This window comes from Ambystoma mexicanum, chromosome 9 (assembly GCF_040938575.1).
Source record: "Ambystoma mexicanum isolate Mex_15411 chromosome 9, UKY_AmexF1_1, whole genome shotgun sequence".
Taxonomy (NCBI): domain Eukaryota; kingdom Metazoa; phylum Chordata; class Amphibia; order Caudata; family Ambystomatidae; genus Ambystoma; species Ambystoma mexicanum.
Window position 1 is genome coordinate 1,489,305,870 of NC_090931.1, and position 21,844 is coordinate 1,489,327,713.

At 48.0% G+C, this 21,844-nt stretch overlaps 1 protein-coding gene across 1 annotated transcript in view; it reads right to left on the reverse strand.

Annotated features, from left to right (window-relative positions):
* Positions 1–21,844, reverse strand: part of LOC138489263 (zinc finger protein ZFP2-like) — a 67,512-nt gene that overhangs the window by 19,201 nt on the left and 26,467 nt on the right. The window contains exon 2 of the mRNA XM_069616958.1: positions 17,682–18,557. Within this exon, the coding sequence (XP_069473059.1) occupies positions 17,682–18,462 (781 nt within the window). The 5' untranslated portion in view covers positions 18,463–18,557. The remainder of the gene's footprint in view (positions 1–17,681; positions 18,558–21,844) is intronic.

Genomic DNA, 21,844 nt, shown 5'->3' on the forward strand with positions numbered 1-21,844 from the left:
CCGCTCATGTCCCGTGCGCGTCTCCCCCTCCCCCTCACCCCCGCTCATGCCCCGTGTGTGTCTCTCCCCTTCCCCCCCACACCCCGCTCATGCCCCGTGTGTCTCTCTCCCCTTCCCCGCACCCCGCTCATGACCCGTGTGTCTCTCTCCCCTTCCCCCACCCCCTTTCATGCCCGGTGTGTCTCTCTCCCTCCCGCCCACCCCCCACTCATGCCCTGTGTGTCTCTCTCCCTCCCGCCCACCCCCCACTCATGCCCTGTGTGTCTCTCTCCCTCCCGCTCACCCACCGCTCATGTCCGTGTGTCTCTCATCACCCACCCACCCCCCGCTCATGCCCCGTGTGTCTCTCCCCCTAAAGCCCACCCCCTCCACCCCCGCTCATGCCCCGTGCGTCTCTCTCCCTCCCCTCCACCCCCGCTCTTGCCCCGTGTCTCTTTCCCCCTCCCGCCCACCCCCGCTCTTGCCCCATGTGTCTCCCTCCCCCCGCTCATGCCCCGTGTGTCTCTCTCCCTCCCCTCCACCCCCGCTCATGCCCCGTGTGTCTTTCCCCCTCCCGCCCACCCCCGCTCATGCCCAGTGTGTCTCTCCCCCTCCCCCTCACCCCCCGCTCATGCCCCGTGTGTCTCTCTCCCCTTCCCCCCACACCCTGCTCATGCCCTGTGTGTCTCTCTCCCCTTCCCCACACCCGCTCATGCCCCGTGTGTCTCTCTCCCCTTCCCCCCACCCCCTTTCATGCCCCGTGTGTCTCTCTCCCCCCCGCCCACCCCCCGCTCATCCCCCATGTGGCTCTCTCCCTCCCGCCCACCCCCCGCTCATGCCCCGTGTGTCTCTCTCCCTGTCCCCACCCCCACTCATGCCCCGTGTGTGTCTCTCCCCTTCCCCCCACGCCCCGCTCATGCCCCGTATCTGTCTTCTGTTCCCCCTGCTCATGCCCCGTATCTGTCTCCTGTTCCCCTTATGTGCCGGTCTCCTGTTGCCCCCCACGCCCCCCGCTCATGCCCCGTGTCTGTTCTCCCCACCCCCGCACATGCCCCGTGTCTGTTGTTGCCCCACCCCCGCTCATGCCCCGTGTCTCTCCTGTTCTCCCCACCCCCGCTCATGCCCCGTGTCTGTCTCCTGTTGACCCCCACCCCCCCGTTCATGCCCCGTGTCTGTTCTCCCCACCCCCGCACATGCCCCGTGTCTGTTGTTCCCCCCACCCCCGCTCATGCCCCGTGTCTCTCCTGTTCTCCCCCCACCCCCCGCTCATGCCCCGTGTCTCTCCTGTTCCCCCCCACCCCCGCTCATGCCCCGTGTCTCTCCTGTAGCCCCCGACACCCTGCTCATGCCCCTTGTCTCTCCTGTTGCCCCCCACACCCCGCTCATGGCCCGTGTCAGTTTCCTGTTGCCCCCCACCCCCCGCTCATGCCCCGTGTCAGTCTCCTGTTGCCCCCCACTCATGCCCCATGTCAGTCACCTGTTGCCCCCACCCCCCGCTCATGCCCCGTGTCTCTCTCCTGTGGCCCCCCACCCCCTGCTCATGCCCCGTGTCTGTCTCCTGTACCCCCCCACCACCCGCTCATGCCCCATGTCTCTCTCCTGTTGCCCCCCGCTCATGCCCCGTGTCTGTCTCCTGTTCCCCCCACCCCCCGCTCATGCCCAGTTTCTGTCTCCTCTTGCCCCCACCCATGCCCCGTGTCTGTCTCCTGTACCCCCCACTCCGTGCTCATGCCCCGTGTCTCTCTCCTGTTGCCCCCCACCCCCCCCCGCTCATGCACCGTGTCTCCCTCGTGTTCCTCTCCAGCTCATGCCCCGTGTCTCCCTCGTGTTCCTCCCCACCCGCTGCTCATGCCCCGTGTCTCTCTCGTGTTCCCCCACCATCGCTCATGCCCCGTGTTTCCTTCCTTTTCCCCCCACCCCCTGCTCATGCCCCGTTTGTACCCTGTTCCCTCTCACCCCCCGCTCATGCCCATGTGTCTCCCCTGTTCCCCCCCACCCCCAGCTCATGCCCTGTTGTGTTCTTTATACACCCCGCCTTCCCTTTCCATGGTGGCCATCTTGGTAAAAGATTTTCCTTCCTACACCGGGACGGCACAGGCGTCCCGGTGTAGGAAGGAAAATCTTTTTGTTTTTTTTTACCACCCGGCGTTCCCACTTTGAGGACATAAGATGTTAGTGGTCTTCATCTATTGAAAAGGACGTTATGGTTAAGTTGCGCTACTAAAAACCTATGAAATTCAGTGAAAAAACTTTGTCAAAGGGACGTTATGGTTCCAAGTAAAACCGAATAACCCTTGAAATTCGCCAGTTTTGGTAAGCTAAGCAACCATAACTCGCGCCACCACCGTGCACTGCTAAGACTAACTCCCAGGACATCAAAGATGACATCACAAATGTCATTGATGACATCATTGATGACATCACATGTCTGGCTCACTCTTTTTTTCTTTTGCTGACATATCTAGGGCACATGGTTTTCTTCAGTAACAGTCCGAAACTAAAAATCTTATTTTATTTGTAGACTTATCCTTCAAGTAGGTTCTTACAGTAATTCCCTTAGAGACCAGTCACATCATATGAAACATATACATACGGGAAGACACAAGCTTGAAAGACAGCAATCCTATGTGTGCATAAAGATAATCAATAGACTTATGAGCACTTTCTGATAGTTCTGTTTTTTTTTATGGCTGTACTTTCCCTGTGGGTCCAATCACATCAAGTGATACATATACATAGGGTAAATAGCAGTTTTGAAACAGAGCAATCATTTATTTGCATGAAAATAATCAGTTAAGTTATGAATTGTTTCTGCTACTACTTGTGCTTTTTTGCTAACTTCACTTTCCCTGTATATACCCATATTGGTATGTGTTCTTGTGTCTTTGTGTTTTGTCTATAGTAATGCAATTATGTAATACGTGTTTTATTAGCTACGTATTACATATTTCACAGTACACAAAAATGTATTAAGAAAACAATTATCATTTAATTATTCAACATATTAACATTACGAATATTATACCTTCATCTTGTACGCTGCACACAATGTTATGTTTCTGTATGAGTAGCTTTTTATACTAGATAGAACCCCATAATAGAATGCCATTTATATCAATGCATCGTTCAATGCACTAATTAGGGTATGATATTTATTGCAATGATCCTTGACACTTGTTTCGCAACATTATAATAAGAATCCCTTGTACACATATTTCATGGAAAGTACATACACATGTGATGTCATCTTTGATGTCCTTGGTGTTAGTCTTAGCAGTGCACGGTGGTGGCGCGAGTTATGGTTGCTTAGCTTACCATAACTGGCGAATTTCAAGGGTTTTTTGGTTTTACTTGGAACCATAACGTCCCTTTGACAAAGTTTTTTCACTGAATTTCATAGGTTTTTAGTAGCGCAACTTAACCATAACGTCCCTTTAACAAAGTTTTTTCACTGAATATATATGGGATACATTACTCACCGTAATCGTATTTCTGATGCTTGTATCTGCTTAGATTCACATGCTGTGCATAGGCCGACATCTAGTGGAAGCTGCGGAGTATTACAGTTTGTTTTTCGAAACTCGAAAATGGGCGTCGACACAGGGCGTGCCAGTAATACTATCCCTAGTGTGACGTCCCCTGTACCCATGATGCCTCACGCGTCTAGGACCCTCAGATTGTGTTTTTTTTTCTGACATGGGGTAGCATGAGAAGTAGCGTCAGTACAGATAGTCCAAGCAGATAGAAGGTAGAAGGGTAAGACTACAAGCATCCATGCGCCTTCTCTCAGAGGGGAGGAAGGGAGGGTCGCATGTGAATCTAAGCAGATACAAGCATCAGAAATACGATTACGGTGAGTAATGTATCCCTTCTGAGGCTTGTGGAATCTGCTTAGATCACATGCTGTGCATAGATTAGCGAGTAGTACCTGAAGAAGGAGGTGGATGTGAGAAGGCTCATGAGCAAATAAATGCCTTAGAACCGCTTGTCCCACTTGTGTATCTGTCTTGGAATGAGTGTCAATGCAGTAGTGCTGAGTAAAAGTGTGAATAGAGCTCCAAGTAGCTGCTTTGCAAATGGAGTCAAGGGGTACATTTGCAATAAAAGCCAGGGTGGCCCCAATGCCTCTTGTGGAGTGGGCCCTGGGCGTGAAAGGCAGAGTCTTTTCAGAAAGTGAGTAACACAGTTGGATACAGTTAACAATCCACTTAGAGATGGCACCTTTAGAGATGTGATCCCCCTCTCTGCCTGTGGCTACGGAGACAAACAGCTGATCTGTTTTCCTTAGCGGGTCTGGTCTTGTTTACATAGTAGAGGACCGCCCTACGCACATCTAGTGTGTGTAGTTTCACCTCAGCCGAGCTTTTGGGGACTTGGAAGAAAGCCGGAAGCTTGATGGACTGGTTTACATGGAATTTAGAAATAAACTTAGGTGAGAACCTAGGGTGTGTACATAAAACCAGTTTATCTTTATGGACAGTAAAGAAGGGATCTTGCACTGACAGAGCCTGAATTTCACTGACCCTTCTTATAGAGGTAATAGCTACTAAGAAGGCAGTTTTATAAGTCGGGTGTTTGAGACTGCTCTTATGCATGGGCTCCAATGGGGGGCCCATGAGCTTAGATAGCACCACATTAAGGTCCCATTCTGGAGGTGGGTTAGAAATAGGAGGGTGAAGTCTCTTTACTCCTTCCATGAAGGCCTTAACTACTGGTACTTTCCACCACGACACCTTGTTATGGGAAGTGGTGTATGCTGACAGGGCTGCCAGGTGTACCTTCAGTGAGTTAAAAACCAGTCCCGCATCCAGCAGGTGGAGCATGTAAGTAACAATAGTGGAAGGAGTGCAATTAACTGGGTTGACTTGCTTACTCTGGCACCATATTACGAATCTCTTCCATTTGTCAAAGTAGCAGTGCCTCGTGTTGGGCTTCCTAGCCTCTTTTAGGATGTCCATACACCTCTGTGGTAATTTGAGATGTCCAAACTCTATGACCTCAGGAGCCATGCTGCCAGGTTCATTGAGTTGGGTGTAGGGTGCACTGTTTGACCTTGGTGCTGGGACAATAGGTTGTACCAGCTCGGAAGTCTGATGGGTTCGCACACCGCCAGTCTGCATAAGTGTGGGAACCACGGTTGTCTCGCCCACATGGGAGCAACCAGGACGCGCGTCATCGATTTTCTGTTCATCTTGTTGACCACCTTCCTGATTAGAGGAGTTGATGGAAAAGCGTACGCAAACATCCCTGACCAGTTCATCCACAGGGCGTTCCCCTGGGAGTCTGGTTGGGGGAACCTGGATGCAAATCCTGGGCATTGTCTGTTTTCACTTGTGGCGAATAGGTCTATAGTGGGGAAACCCCACTGAGAGAAGATATCTTCTACGAGTTCTCTGTGTAGACACCACTCGTGTTCCTCTGGGAGGGGGTCTCTGCTCAGAGCATCCACTAGGGAATTGAGATCCCCTGGAACATGTTGCGATGACAGGAAGATGTTCCGTCTGAGTCCCCATATCCAGATTTTCTGGGCAAGCTTGGACAGATTTGGCGAGCGAGTTCCTCCTTGTTTGTTCAGGTAGAACATGGCTGTAGTGCTGTCCGTCCGGATTTGCACTGACAGGTTTAAAAAGTAGGGTTCGAAAGCTTGAAGCGCTCTGAATACTGCCAGAAGCTCTAGCAGGTTGATGTGATTCTTGGCCACTGCGTGAGACCAGAGACCCTGAGCTGTGTGGTGGAGATGGTGAGCTCCCCACCCCGTCAGGCATGCATCGGTTGTGACTACCACCTGTATCTCGGGATCGTAAAAGGGTTTCCCCTTCGACAGATTCTCTCTTGTCCACCAGAGAAGGCTTTGTACCAGTGTTGGCGAAACGACCACTAGATCGTCCCACTGACCACTTGCCTGAGACCACTGTTTCGCCAACCATTCCTGCATGGGACGCATGCGCAGGCGCACGTGGGGGGCCAGGTAAATACATGACGCCATCATGCCCAATAAACGCATTGCTTTGCGTACCGTTATTTGGCGACCGGACTGATAATGCGGAATTTGCAGTAGTATATTCCAAATTCTTTCCTCTGAAGGAAAGGTCAACCCCTCTTGAGTGTCTAGGATAGCTCCTAAGAATTGTTTGGATGTGCTTGGCACTAGACTTGACTTTTTCTCGTTTATTGAGAAGCCCAATTCGAAGAGGAGGTCGATAGTCCTTTGAATGTTTGTTCTGCAAATTACTGGGGTTTCCCCCGTGATGAACCAGTCGTCCAGGTAAGGGTACACTGGGATTGCTTCCCTGCGTAGGTGTGCTGCCGCCACCGCCAGTACCTTGGTGAATACCCTTGGGGCCGAAGCTATCCCGAAGGGCAGTACCTTGAACTGGTAGTGCCGACTGTCCACATTGAAGCGCAAGTATTTTCTGTGCGCTGGGAACATGGAAATATGAAAATAGGCATCTTTCATGTCCAATGTTGCCATGTAATCCCCCTTTTTTAGGAGGGGGGATTACCTCTTGGAGAGTTGTAATGCGAAACTTTTGGGGCTTGACATACTTGTTGGCAGGCCGTAAGTCCAATACTGGGCGCATTGTCAAATCTTTTTTTGGCACAAGGAAGTAAGTTGAATAAATACCCTTGTTTACCTGGTGTCCCGGGATGAGTTCTATCACGTCCTTTGCTAGCAGATTGACAATCTCTTCTAGGAGGATCTTCTGGTGTTCCAAACAATGTATTTTTTGTCGTGGAGGATGGTCTTGGGGACGCTCTAGTAGTTCTATACAGTACCCCGCGGATACTGTTGACAGCACCCATCTGTCTGATGTGATCCCTTCCCAAGCTTGGGTGAAGTTGGAAATGCGTCCCCCTACTGGGGTTGCGTGAGAAGGGACCCTGAACGGAGCGTCACTGTTTCGGTGGAGGCGTGCCTCCTCCTTTATTGGGGCTGCCTCTACCTCTACCACATCCTCTCTTATTACCCCTGCCGTAACCCTGGGTAGACTGCTAGTTATTATTTTTCCACTGTGTACCCTGCCCCTGGGAATAGTTAGAACCTCTCTGGGAATTTTGGCCGCGTGGGCGACGAAAATTGCCATTCCCTCTCTGATTCGGGGGTTTAGTGGTTAGCTAGCCTAGGGATTTGAGTGTTTCATACTCGTCCTTAGCATTCTTTAGTGCGTCCTCGACCGCCTTACCAAACAACAGATCCGGCTCCACCGGTTTGTCCAATAATGATGCTTGTGTTTCAGCCTTGAAACCAGACTGGCGTAGCCAAGTGTGTCTCTTAATAACAGTTCCTTCTGCTATTAATCTGCCGGCGTTATCCGCGGCATCAAAGGTTGCCTTTAAAATGCAACCGGACAGGGCTCTTCCCTCCGCTGAAACTCGTGCCAATTGGCTCTTTAAGGGTTCTGGTGGGGAGTCTATGAGTGCCGCGACCTCTTCCCACTGATGGCAGTTGTAGCTGGCCAACAGGGTGGTGGAGTTGGCAATCCTTGCCTGGTAGGCGGAAGTGGAGGCCACTTTCCTGCCTAACCCGTACAGTTTTTTGCTCTCCTTGTCGGGAGGAGGCTCGGACGATAAGGGTGTTCCAGCCCTCTTACGGGTGTTAGTAACAACCAGGGAGTCCGGCTTCAGATGCTCCCTTATATATAATGGGTCTGATTGGGCCGCCTTGAAAAGTTTTTCAATCCTAGGGTTCACTGCTCTGGTGAGGTTAGGATTGAGGAGTGACGGGTCTATTCTTCTTTGAATAGATTTTAGGATAGGGATGGCCTGAGCAACAGCCCTCCTCTCCCCCATTAACTATTCTGCGAAGTCTCTTTCCTCGAGGGCATCCTGGGTGTCAATGTGGAAATGTTCGGCTGCTCGAGACAGCACTTCATTCAGGAGCGGCTGGTTGTCGACAGGGGAGTCGGTAACCGGGGCCTCTCTTTCTACTGGGGAGTCTACCCTGTAGGGGTCTTCCTCCTCCTCCTCTTGATCCTCATCATCCCCCATAGTAGCCTGTCCCAGTTTGTTCCTCCACCATGCCCAAATCTGGATCCTCAACAAAGGATGTCTCTCCCTGGTAATGAGAGTAGGGCTGGACGTAGAAGGGGTCTGAAGACCCTGTTGGTGTCTCAAAGTGGGACCTTGTACTTGGAGGTATAGGATCCTTAGAGCCAGAGGGTGCTGACCCGTCGGGAGTATAAGCAAGAAAGTGCTCTGGGTTTTGTGCATAAAAATCTGCCAAAGATGACATTCTTGACATTACCCTATCTATGTCAACACTGGTCCATTCTCTGGAACTGGGAATGACCCTTTCTGGGAGTTTTTCAAATTTATCCTGACTAGACTTGGTAGCCTGTGCAGGGGTTTTGGTGTTACAGAAAGACCTGGACTTGTCTTTCTGTTTTTGAGGAGTGGAGTGTTCTACGGGCTTGGAAGTGGGTAGAGACTGCTTCCTTTGTTGTTTCCCTCCCTCCCCGTGACTGGAGGAGTGTTTCCCGTGTGTTTTAGGGCCCTCTGAGCTTTTCGACGCCTGGCGTCGAGGTTCGGGGGTCTTGACCCTATCCTTCGAGTGTGGGGGGTAGGGTTTGGGATCTGTAGTAATTCGGTCTGCGGGTGCCGAGGAGTGCGGCCTGAGGGTGGAAGTCGGCTTCGTCTTCCGACGATCGAACTTCCGTGACCTTAGGGAGCGAGGCACTCTTGGCAATAGTGGATGTTTGCCTGGCGTCGTGTGGCGATCGAGAGCGCCCAGAGGATGCCGATTCAGACCGTTCTCTACGTGCCTCTTTCCGAGAACTCGACGTGCGCGTCGAGTCTCGGTTGGACTTTATGTGCTTTGTGGAAGTGTCATGGGAAGCGCTCGTGTCGCCGGGGGTGTTCCCCATAGCCGGCCTGCCGGTCGACCTTCCGAGGTTGGGGACTTGCACTCGGCTGTCTTTCGACACCATAAAGCCCTCGCCGTACGAAAGTACGGCGTCGCTGCCATCGCTGAAGGCGCCCTCCGCTGACATGGCCTCTTGACACCTGGCGTGGTGGGCCCAACGCTTGATTGAACAGTCCTTAAGTGTTTTAGGCTTAAACCTACTACAGGCTCTGCAATTTGCCTCGGGGTGGTCCCTCGGCAAGCAGAGGTTGCACGTGGCGTGCTTGTCGACCCAAGGGTATTTGCGATTGCACTTGGGGCAGAATTGGAAAGGGGTACCCTCCATACACACCTTGTGGCAGCGGGCTGGTAAATGTAGGAATATATAAGTGTATGTATATATTACAAGAGTGTAGAGTATGACCACCCCCCACTCTCCCTACTTGCAGGGCCGAGGACAGCGGCCCAGGCCCGGGCTGAGACGGAAGCCTTGAGGCCCAAATCTGTCGTGCAGTCGAGGGTCGAAATCCTCTCCGATCCGGCATCGAGTGTAGAAATTCGGTATCTCGACGTTGGGGTGGAGAAAGGGGTAAAATTATCAATATTTTGCAAAATTATGGCTTGGGCCAGGGAACTCCGCGAAATGCTTCCGACCAGTATGGCGGAAAAAAACAATCTGAGGGTCCTAGACGCGTGAGGGATCATGGGTACAGGGGACGTCACACTAGGGATAGTATTACTGGCACGCCCTGTGTCGACGCCCATTTCTGAGTTTCGAAAAACAAACTGTAATACTCCGCAGCTTCCAATAGATGTCGGCCTATGCACAGCATGTGATCTAAGCAGATTCCACAAGCCTCAGAAATATATATATATATATATATATATATATATATATCCATAACAAGACTATTAACAGTCTTCCAATAAAGGATTAATGATCAAATTCTTACCTATTCTATGTGTTTGTTCCAACACCTCATATGATAGCAAATTCCCCTCCGATAGTTAGTGCAAATCTCTGTTGCAACCAAGTAATATTCCAACATCTGAGATGGTATACTGGCATTCTAATATAAATAAGACATATGAAGTATCTTAAAAGAATCTATTTGTTTTGCGTCCGCTTCCACTAATGTCTCTTCAATAACGTCTTTTATTTGTTGTCTATGATCAAAAGATACACTCATCATTAAGTTGGAGCATACCCCATCCTTAGAGACCCAAGGCACCACCTTTATCAGCATCATGTTTTCCGTGCGTCTTTTGGCGGCTTAAGAACAACGTTCGGAGGCACTTAGGTGTTCAGTTTTGTTTTAACTTTGCTTCACGCCTGGCATTCCAAGCGATGGGCGTAAAGAAGTGGGTCTTGTAGAAATGTCCAGATTCCTTAGTCATGCAATAATGAAAATTCAGCAACAGGGGTACACTGGCATACTGGCCAGGCTTGGGGAGGGCTTGAACCAAATTAAAAAAATGCCTGTGTGTGAAGTAATTTGATTCTGCTAATCTGTATCCTGAATCTACAGGACAGTAGGAAATACAGCATGTGCACTTCCCTCATACAGAAGCTTCAACCCCCGTCATACATTTGTGCTGCAAGCGGATAGTGTATATAGTACCTTCATCTTGACTCCCAATATGTGTCTTGTATCCATGCTCTACACATTTAGTATGCCTTCCTTGTGGCCTCTAGACATATACCATAACTAAAACAATAATGAATGATAAAAGGTACATGAAAGTTCCCAGAGATGATTAATATAGGCTCTGGTCTGTATCTACCGTATGTTGTCTTTCTGAGCAGGCGGGTCGAGTGACAACAATGGCTGTATGTTTTGGTCTATTGTAATGGAGGCCCAGCACTGCACTGCGGCCTACTCGTTCAGTATGGCCAAGGATAAGTCTTGCGGTCCTGTTCTGGACGAGTTGTAGAGGGCGAAGGGTAGAATTGGGTAGATTTAGAAAGAGGCTGTTGCAGTAATCCAGTCTAGAGAGAACTAGGGCTCTGGAGGCAGTGAGCTTCTGGGGGTAGGTAAGACATTGAAGAATACCTCTAAGGATGTGCAGCTCGAAGTGGGACTTTCTGGCAAGGTCCGTGATGTGTAGTGGGAAAGAGAGAGTGGAGTGAGTCGAAGATGGCCCCAAGGTTTTGGCCACACAAGAGGGTGAAGGCAGAGGGCCCAGAGAGGCCGGCCAGAGTGAGAGGGGGGGGGGGGGAAGCGGGAGCAGGGGTCACAATGAGAAAGATCTTCGTCTTACTGGAATTTAGGCAGAGATCATTAGAGGCACAGCATGCCTGAATAGCAGATAGACAGTCAGGGATGAGCGAGGAGGAGGCCGAGGGTAGCCTGAAAGAGAGCTGCATGTCATCCGCATAACACTGAAAGTTACAAGAAAAGGTAGAGATCAGGAGGGCCAAAGGGCCCAGATAGACCATGAAAAACCAGTGGGAGGATAGAGCTCTGGGGTACATCACATGTGGAGTGTGGTAGGGGAGAGGAAAGACCTAAATTGAACCTGGTAAGGACGGTCCAAGAGGAAGGAGGACAGCCATGCCAGAGCCTGATCAGTGATGCGCAAGGTATCTTTTTATTATTTTTTATTTTTGTAACATATAGTTTATTACAACCTTTTATTACAATTTTCCTCTCATTTTATTATCCGATTTACTCTAAACACAACATATCACATTTCACAACTGTTATTTTCTAAGCCCTTTATCAGCCAGGTCTTTCCATTTTAGTTTAACTCATGATTTTATCCATAAAGTTTATGACTGAACATGTTAGGTGCACAGAGCTCCCACTTAGTATACGGAACCACCAATCGTCCATATTCATTTCAGGGGAGCGAATTTTCCAAGATGCAGAGATCTCAAATCATTGAGCATAGGACATTCTGTTATTAAGTGTTTTATAGATTCTGTTTTGATCGCACAGTATCTACATGCATCGTCTTTACTAGCCTGATCGTGTCTCAACAGCAGCATCTCTTTGGATTTAATGGCGTTCAATCGTAAGCGAAGAAATCCATCACGATGATGTTGCGACGGAAATTGTAGTAGATACATCAGCATTTTGTTCCGTTTATTCATTGTAAGCCCGAGCTCTGGAGCTGTTACTATTCCTTCAAACTTGGCCAAGTTTTGTATCCACGCCCATTGTTTCAATTTTCTTTTTGCAATTTGCGGTTGCGCCACCAACATATCAATGTGTATGACAGCAGCTTGCAAAATCGCCTTTAGTCGTTGGACCCATTGCAAAAGTATTCCAGCATACGGCCGTGTGTTGCTTGGAGCGAGTATTTCGTACGCGGTTCAGGATTTGCGATTATCTTTCTTAAGAGTGCCATCGATTTCCAAATCACACTTACATATAGTTCATCTGATGCCAACTTGTGTCTGATGATGGTCATTGATATGTATTTTGGCAGCTTTAATACTTGTTTCCAAAATAACCCTTCCAATTTTGCCCAAATTCTATGGTCTAAGTTCCACCCTGCTTCAGAGCCGAAAGTGATAGCAGATATTACCTTTTGCAAATAAAAGGTCCGTACTGGTGTTAGCCTATATGGAAAATTCACCCTATGTATTTGTGCGCCTTATAAAGCCAAAGTTTTGATGCGTTGAACAATGTCTTGCACCCAGCTCCATTCTCGTAATGATTTATTGATCAGGACCCCTAAGTATCTGATTTCAAAAATTTCTTCGATTACTGTATTGTCGATCCTCTAATGGAAATGTTTGTTTTTGGCTCCTTTTAATGAACCAATTTTCATGATTTTTGTTTTGGTGACATTTATTTTTAGGTCGTTGTAGTTCATGTAATACTGCAGCTTTGTAAGCAATCGTTGCAGCCCTATCTGGGTAGTGTCAACCAAACTAAATCGTCGGCATAGGTTATGCAGTTGATGTGGTGACTATTGATCTTTGGAGGGAAGACATGCAGCAATGGGACAGCCCTGTTTCACTCCCTTTTGCGTCTTTATAGCTTCTGATAGTTCTCCTTTGTCATTTATTCTTATTCGGATTGATGTCATTGTATGTAGGGCTTTTATTGGCTGTAAAAGACTTTCCGGGCAGTCCCAGTTTTTTAATTTCTGCCACAGCATTTCGCGGTTGATTGCGTCAAATGCTTGGTGCATATCAATGAAAGCTAGGAAAAGCTTAGACCTTTTTTCTAGAGCTTTCAATTTTAGCATATTGAAGTGTCAGATTGATTTCAGTCCCGACGCCTTTTGTGAATCCAGTTTGTCGACAGTCGGTGATTCCTTTCTTGATTGCCCAGGCTTTTAATTTCTGCTGCAAGAAGTTTGCAATATCTTGCCAATTGTGTCAAGTAGGGCAATCGGGCGATAGTTGGCTGGATCAGCCCGATTGCCCCTCTTGAAAATCGGGACTATTATCGCCGTTGTCCATGAAGCCGGTATTATTCCAAGCTCTGCAAATCTAGCGAACAATTTTGCAATAAAAATTGACCACTCATGTTTGTTTGTTTTAAGCATAACGTTGGTAATGCCGTCCGGCCCAGCCGCTCATGAATTTTTTAGCTTTGCAATTAATGGCACTTACATCTTCGGCGATCTCACTGCAGTCCCATCTTGCAGCCACTTCCTCCTGTGCTGGAGACATTATTACATTGCTCTTTGAGAACACTTTATTGTAGTGTTTCTTCCAGTCGCTTTCAGCCACCCCACTAGCCATCCTGTCTGCTTGATTTCTAGTGCAGTTGTTCAAGGTGCGCCAAATCTCTCTACAGTTGTTCGATTTTATTAGTCCCAGCATAACCTCGTCTCGTTCTTGATTACGCAAAAAGGCGAATGCTTTAACCCAGTTGCGATATTTTTGCTTACGTTGTTTAATCGATGCGAGGGCACAAACGCCCCCTTGCACTTTTAATTTGCGTATTTATTTGTACGCCTTCTTTTTTTCCTCTTTTACCTTCATGCTCCATTCTTGAGTATGTATTTTGGTTGTTTGCATTTTCAGTAGAGATCTCTCCTTTTGGCGAGGTAGAAGTGCAATGTAGTTTACCGAAGCTCCAGCAAACTTGTCCAGCTTTTGGAAAATATTGGTCAATAGAGTTATTTGTTTGTCGCTTATTCTGAGCCTATTTCGCCCATTATTTACCTCCAAATGTTGGACCAATACCGATGTTTACAATTTTCGAGGTAGGGTCATGGCCATTACCAGTGCGTCATCGTCGCTGTTTGTTGTCGGTGGTGTTCTCAAGCTCACGATTTTGTGCCAACATTTTTTTGAGAGCCAGATATAGTCCAGTCCAGATATAGTCCAGTCCAGATATAGTCCAGTGTCTGGATCAGTACATCGTAGTTTACTTGGACGACATACTGATTTATTCCCGCACAGTACCAGAACATATACAGCATGTCCTTATGATGTTGCAGCGTCTACGGGAGAACAAGCTCTTTGTAAAATCAGAAAAGTGTGCATTCCATGTGTCAGAGGTGGAATTCCATGGTTACGGTCTTACCAGTCAAGGTATCCGGATGATTTCCGCCAAAGTGAAAGCTGTGAAGGATTGGCCTGTTCCTAAGTCAGTGAAAGCCCTCCAGTCATTTCTGGGATTCGCACATTTTTTACAGACGTTTCATCCATGGCTTCTCCCCCATTGCAGCTCCCCTCACAACACTCACCAGTGCTAAAGTCAAGTATGAATGGTCACCGGAAGCACAATCTGCATTTGACCAACTAAAGTCGGCTTTCACTTCTGCTCCTGTGCTGAAGCATCTGGACTCAGATCTCCAATTCTTTGTGGAGGCTGATGCCTCAGGATTCGCGATAGGGGCTATATTATCGCAGGTATGTCCCCGTTCCGGGGAATCACATCCCATTGCCTATTAATCCCAAAAGCTTACAGTTTACGAAAAGAATTACACTATCACGGAACGTGAATTATTGGCCATCAGAGACACATTCACCGAATGGAGGTACCATCTACTGGGAGCCCGGCATCCAGTTACGGTCTACACTGACCATGGGAGTCTGGGCTTTTTAGTCTATGAAATGTCTCACCACCAGAGAAGCTTGTTGGCATCTATTTTTCTCTCAATACCATTTCACTATCACCTACCGTCCAGCCAAATCCCAAGGCTCGGCTGATGCTTTTTCTCGCCTACACACTGAGGACATTCCTGTCCAGCAAGAACCGCTCCTACTTCTCCCCGATAGAGTGATTTATGGGTGTCCTGTTCAACCTTCCATGCTTGGCGTCATTGAAGAACGTGTTTCTACGCATCCTGAACAAGTTACGGAAATTAATCTGGACGTTGTCCAGGGTTTGCCGTTTATTCAAGGATGGGTTTTCATACCACCCGGGCAGGCCCGTTCTATGGCCCTTCAGTGGGCCCATGACTCAATTGTTGCTGCCCATCCTGGTCAACAAAAAACCATGGAGTCCCTACGTCGTTGGTCCTGGTGGCCCACCATGTCACGGGATGTAATCGGATACATCAATACCTGTGTAGTATGTGCCCAGTGTAAAACATCCAGGACCAAACCCATGGGACTATTACACACTCTGCCTGTCCCTTACAAACCATGGCAAATGATATCCATGGATTTCATTGTTCAGCTACCGGAAATCCAGGGGTACAACACCGTTTGGGTAGTGGTCGACTACTTCACGAATTAGCGTTTTTTGTTCCCTGTTCTGGATTATTGACGGCCGCTAAATTGGCAAGAAAAAGGTTTGCCAATGTGTTTCGACACTTCAGACTCCCTTCCATTTTCGTGTCCAACCGGGGTACCCAATTTACCTTGAGATTCTGGAAGGCACTGACCGCCTCTTTACACATAGACGACAGGTATTCATCTTCTTACCACCCTCAAACGGACGGACAAACGGAACGGGCTAATGCTACCCTGGAACAATACCTCAGGTGCCTATGTCTTTAGTTTCAACAATCCTGATTCTCAGCTTTATCTCAGGCCAAATTTGCTTACAATAACTCATTAAACGCCTCTACAGGGGTGTGTCTGTTTTTTGCTCTTTATGGGTATCATCCACGGTCTCTCCCGTTGGATCCGACATTACCCATGGACAACCCAGCAGCCTTAGCTTGTGTGCGCGATGTGGATCAAGTGCATCGGGATATTCAATCCCATTTACTTAGTGCACAGGTGCGTGCTAAGAAAACTGCTGATGCGCATCGTGCCCCAGCTCCGGTCTGCCAACCCGGTATGAAGGTGTGGTTGTCCTCACGTCACCTGAAGATAGCGGGCAGGAGAACTTAACTGCCTACGTTTGTGGGTCCCTATGTCATCACTTCCATTGTGAATCCTGTTGCGGTCAAATTGGCACTACCGGTGTCTTGGCGAATACACCCAGTGTTCCATGTCTCCCTTGTCAAGCCCTGTCGCCCGGGCACTCGCTGCCTCCACGGCCTGTGCCGGTGGTGGTGGATGGTGAGGAGGAGGAGTAGTATGAAGTATCTCGTATTTTGGATTGCAGGGTTTCTAAGGGCACTATCTTTTATCTGGTCTACTGGAAGGGTTTCGGCCGTGAGGATAGACCCTGGGAACCTCTGGCCAATTTGCACTGCCTGGATGTCCTACGGGCTTTTCGTGCCTCCAGGGGGTTTCTGGCGCTTTTGGGGCCAGATGTTGTTACATCACAGCATGGTTCGTATTCCTCACCGAATCACAGGGTGTAATTTCGCCCAAAACGTTCTAACACGGAGCAATGCGCACAATTCTCCGTCTGACAGCGGTGGAAGTTGCCATGGAGATTATCAGCATGGACAAAGCCTTGTGTCACGTGACTCAGCAGCCCGTTCCAGTCTGTCACGTGTCCATGGAGCCATGCCTCCAAACTGGAGTTGGCGTTCTGCTTGGTGCTTCTAATTGTGGCATTACTTACCACTGTGTGTTCAATATACCTGACCTTTGATTCTTGTTTCCGGATTCCTCTCCGCTCAACCCCTGTCTGTTGTGATGCTCTGAACTTAGTGTGGTTTGCTTTCATTCTGCTCTACCCTTACCTGAACTCCCTGTTGCTGACCTTGGACTGTGTATAAGACTGCTTCACCTTCCAATTCCGCTCCCGTTGATATCCTTGCTGCTGACCTCAGAATTCTACCCAGACTTCTTTGCCTTCTGATTCTGCTTCTGTTTGTGTCCTCATTGTTTGCTTCCTGGACCTATTCAAATACTTCTGAGGGTAAGAGTCTGTCTCTCCTAACTCTATCACACTCTCAGATATTAGGTTAACTGTCTCTGGGTCTTTATTTATAATTGTTATTCTTTAATAGGTTCTGATTCAACACACCCCATCAATCCAATCACCACTCTTGGGTCTGGGGTTGTTTTGGTACTGCGATTCTTATACTGGCTATTAATATCTGTGCGATTTCTTTGCAGCATTAGTTTGGTGGTGCGCATGTTCCCCGCTCTTTTATGCGATCAACACCTCTGTCTGTCTTTGCTAGAACAGCAGAGGGGTGAATCGTAGAGAAGAGTTACCTCAAGTTGAGGAGGCCTGGATCTGTGGGTCTTGTCGGGATCCAGGCTGATGTGCTGGTCCAGAAAGCCTTAATTCATTACTACACCAACGCCTCAAGCAGATTTCGGTGTGGTGAGTAACAAGAAGAGAGCGATGGGGGGGTAAGAGGAGGAGGTGGGAGGGGAAACAGAGGGGGGGAGGAGAGAGAGAGAGAGGGCAAGGAAGAGGAGGGGGAATGAGAGAGGGGGAAAGTGATAGGTGGAGGACAGAGAGGGGGAAAGAGAGAGCTTCCTGTTCTGTTTCATAGATAGCAAGCAATACCATCATCTTAAATGGGTACAACAAATCATTACAAAACAGTTGAAACACTTTAGATTAATGTATTTTAGCCTTACCTACAACTTTGTGTTCACTCTTCTGTCCATTCACAGACTTCTGGAAACCCATATGAAATGGCTCATCCTCTTGAAATGTCACAAATTGTGATGGTTCTTGTACTTCTCTCCCAAAACTGTGATTCTCTTGTATACATTTTAGCTGGCTCTTTGAGTTTGGGCAATGCCCATCAAACAACTCCTCCCCTTCAACTTTTAAAATGTTAATAGAGTCCTGGAAGACGTGGGTACAGGGTTCCTCTACTGCTTCAATCTTCACTAGGTCAAGGGCACCCGGGCCATCTATAGAAGACTGCTCCTCTCCCACTTCTATCTTTACCCATTTGATGGAGGCCAAGCAAGTCCTAGGAAACAAGTTCTCCTCTTTGTCAATATTCAGCAGGTCAACTGAGTTCTGCTGCTCCTTGGCAGAGGGCTCCTCCCCCCATTCAGTCTTCACCCAGTCCAGGCAATCCTGGGAATAGGAATTCTCAAATTCCTCAGCATGCACTAGGGCAATAGAGTCTTCATTAAGCTTGGAAACAGGATCATCCCCTACTTCAACCTTTACCCAGTCGATGTGGCGCTGAAGATCCCTGGCAGAAGGCTCTTCCTCCTCTTCAACCTTCACCTGATTCACGGTGCCCTGAAACTCACTTGAAGGTGGTCTCTGCTCAGCTTCAATTCTTGCCCCGTCCATGGTGATTTCACAATCCCTGGCAGAAGGAGACTTCATAAAAGTTTCATGGAGACTGTGCAATAGCAAGCAGAAGGTACTGAGGATTAATGAAAAAGGATGCATCTACTTCTTTGATGTATGTCCTTGCCAAGCACCTGTTAAACCAGCTCTTCCTTGCTTGAATGCATGTAAAATCATTATTTTCAAGTGCTCAATCTCTGAGTAGAGAAAAAGGAGAGAGAATAGGAAATTATAGAATATATGTGAAAATAGATCTAACTCACATTGTTCTCTCACACCTACAATCAATAGGATGTGGAAATAAATTATGCAGAGAAATATCAGACGAGCCTGCCCTCATCCCAAGAGTGACAAATCCTCATACCTCACTGTAGCTGATTGATGAAGCTCCGAGCAGGCCTCCAGAAATTCCAGGCACTCCTGTTCCGGGCGCTACTCCCAGAGGATCCACAGTTCAAAGCCCAACCCCCTGTTTTTGAGTAGCTGTGCTTCCACTAGGCTTTCCTGCTTCTAGAAAAGGATGCACAAGATATTTTGGACAGCAACTTCCCACAGTTATAAAGAGCATAATCAATGGTGAGAAATCCAGAGTGGCAGATTGCAGGGTCCTGCACTAACAACTTGCTGTTATGGACTGGGGAGTGAGTAGCAGGGCATTTACTCTCCACTCCCCAGTACAATGTTTCAACACACTGACACCCAGGTGCCGTGGAACAGTCTCCAAGCGGGATCGTACCTCTGGCAAAGTCATGCTCATAACATACTCTCAGGCATTTAGAATGCAGCACAGGGTAACCCAACCCTAGCGAAACAACCTGTCAGCTCTGTGACAGTCCTCAGAGACAAGGAGCTATGGAAAGGATGAGCATGCATCTTTACAAATCCTACTAAACATAACACCATATAACACCATTGACATCATTCTATACTAGAACTAAAGTGTTTAAAGTGAAAACTCATGCAAAACATAGATTAGACCTATACATTAATAACTTTTCTCCTATGGAAAAAAAGCAGCAGCACATCTGTGCCAAGCAGTCCCTCGAAAGAATAAAATCTAGAGGGATGTTTTCAACATGCCAAATTCCTTCTATCTCATTGGCAACTACATGCTCTCTTCTTCCTCCCAGTCGTCTCACCCACCACTATTCTTTACTTAGTTATCCTCCTAGTCCTGTGTCATCGTTTTGCTGACCAAACTGTTACTAGTATCGTCTTCACATACTGACACTTTTCACAACTCCTCAACCTTCCTCCCTTTTCCAGCACCTACCCTCCCTGTTCATAACGCTGTTGCGCCCAATATCAAAACGGTGACAACCGGTACCCCAACCCACCAAATTACTGCCTGTCAATGTACTTCTGTTTGTCTCCAAAACATCTTAGACGATCATCTTCAATGGACTCACCAACAACAGTTTATGCAACACCCTGCAATCAGTGATCCATGAACTGTACTCCACTGAAACAGCCCTCATGCTCAACTGCAACTTCATCAACATAGTTGAAAACAACTACATGTTTGAAAAGGAGGCCGGACTGGAGGCAGGTAAGTGCTTTATTAATGGGACCGGCGGAGCACAGGTCCATGCTGTTATATCTCCAAGTGCATCCCTAAACTCTTCAGTAAACAATTCTAAAACTGTATAAACATCACATTCTAAATAACATGCCAAAGGAACAACGTAGGTATGTAATTAAAACTCAACAAATCTTCCACCCGAAAATAATCAAAAGGAACAGGCACACAGAGGGATCAGTAATGTGCAACATATGGGGAAGGGGTAATATGTACAACAGCCTCTAAATTGTTCGGGGCAATTCGAGGAGAGAAGTTGCATAGCAGGGGTGTGAGGAATATGTACATCAGTAGGAGGTGCTAAGGTCCATTGGGCCAGTGACCTTTACACAAAGTCCTTGAACCAAGCAGGCACTTTCTTTATTTTATCACTCACCCAAACACTGGTACCCTCCTGCTCTACCATGCCAGTTGCAACACTCCACCCCCAGCCCCCCACATCGAATTGGTCGTCACCAGCTACCATGGCACTCCCCTTATAGGGGGCTAACCTACCCATAGACCAGACTTCACCACCCTCAACAATGTCCACTCCATTTCTCACTGCCGTGATCCCCTTGCGACCTAGAAACTTGCTCTCTTTACATTTGAGGCACATCCAGGTTTTTTCACTAAGACCAGATCACCCACTGCCCAGACATGATTGTTTACACCATGGCAGTCACCGAACACCCTCTTATAATAATGCTGTCCTTGTTCCACCACTTCCACAATATTGTCTCAGTCTACCAATACAGCAACTGCTGCACCCATCCACCTAGGACACAACTTCCTGCCTGGTTCACGACCTTTCAGGGACACAACAGTGATATTTTAGTCACTGAATGGGGAGTTGTACACTATCCCCATACAATTTACCTGCGCACAACTCGCCAGGGCAGTCCAGATGCCAACTGAATACCCCTTTCAAGAATCTATTTACACTCTCCACTGTCCCATTGGCCCTGGGATGGTACAATGCGGTGCGAAATTGAATATTCCTCCAAAAACATCATCATTAACTCAGAGCAAAACTGAACACCATTATCAGTCACCAATATCATGGGAAACCCCTCCCTGGAAAACACATCTAAATAAAAAATGGTATTACCTTCACCGTGGTGGCCTCCCTCACTACTCTCCATTCGATCCAATTAGAGTGGTAATCTACCAGCACAAACAGATACTTATAGGGATACCCCAAGCCAGGGGCTAGCCAGAAAAGTAGCAGGTATGAGGGGAGTCTCACAAACTCTTACTTTTGTCACTATTGAGACATTCCACACAATCCCTTATTCTCTTCTCAACACATCTGTCCATCATAGGCCACCAGTAACTTTGATGCAACCTTTTTTTTCGTACCAGATGATAGTGGTGCGCAAAATCTACTAACTTCTCTCTGATACTTTCCGGAAGAATACATTACGTTCCTCTCCTAAGCTTCATACCCAACAAAGACAATTCATTCTTAACTTCAAGGTAAGGTTCAAACTTCTTCTCTAGAACCTCCCTGCTGGGCCATCCTACCACTGTCCACTCTGTTACTGATCTCAACACCTCATCTTGCAGATGTGCACTTTCCCATTCCACCTCATCCACTGCTCCTTGTTCAATATTAGCCAATGTGCAATCCACTCCACTTATCGATTCCTCTCCTAGGGGGGATCATACTAGCAACCTCAACAAGCAATCTGCCGCACAAACTTTCTTTCCAGGTAGGTAACACACCTGAAAATCATGTCCTTGATGCCCCGAAAGCCATTTAGAAATCGTGGGTGAGCCATTGCCCCACCCCACACCAGACAGCTTTTGTACTAACTGTTTATGATCAGTTCCAACTATGAATTGCTGGCCCCAAAGGAAACACCTGAAGTGTAGGCCTGCCCAGTACAATACCAGTACACCACCAGGGCCTCCCTTTCCACT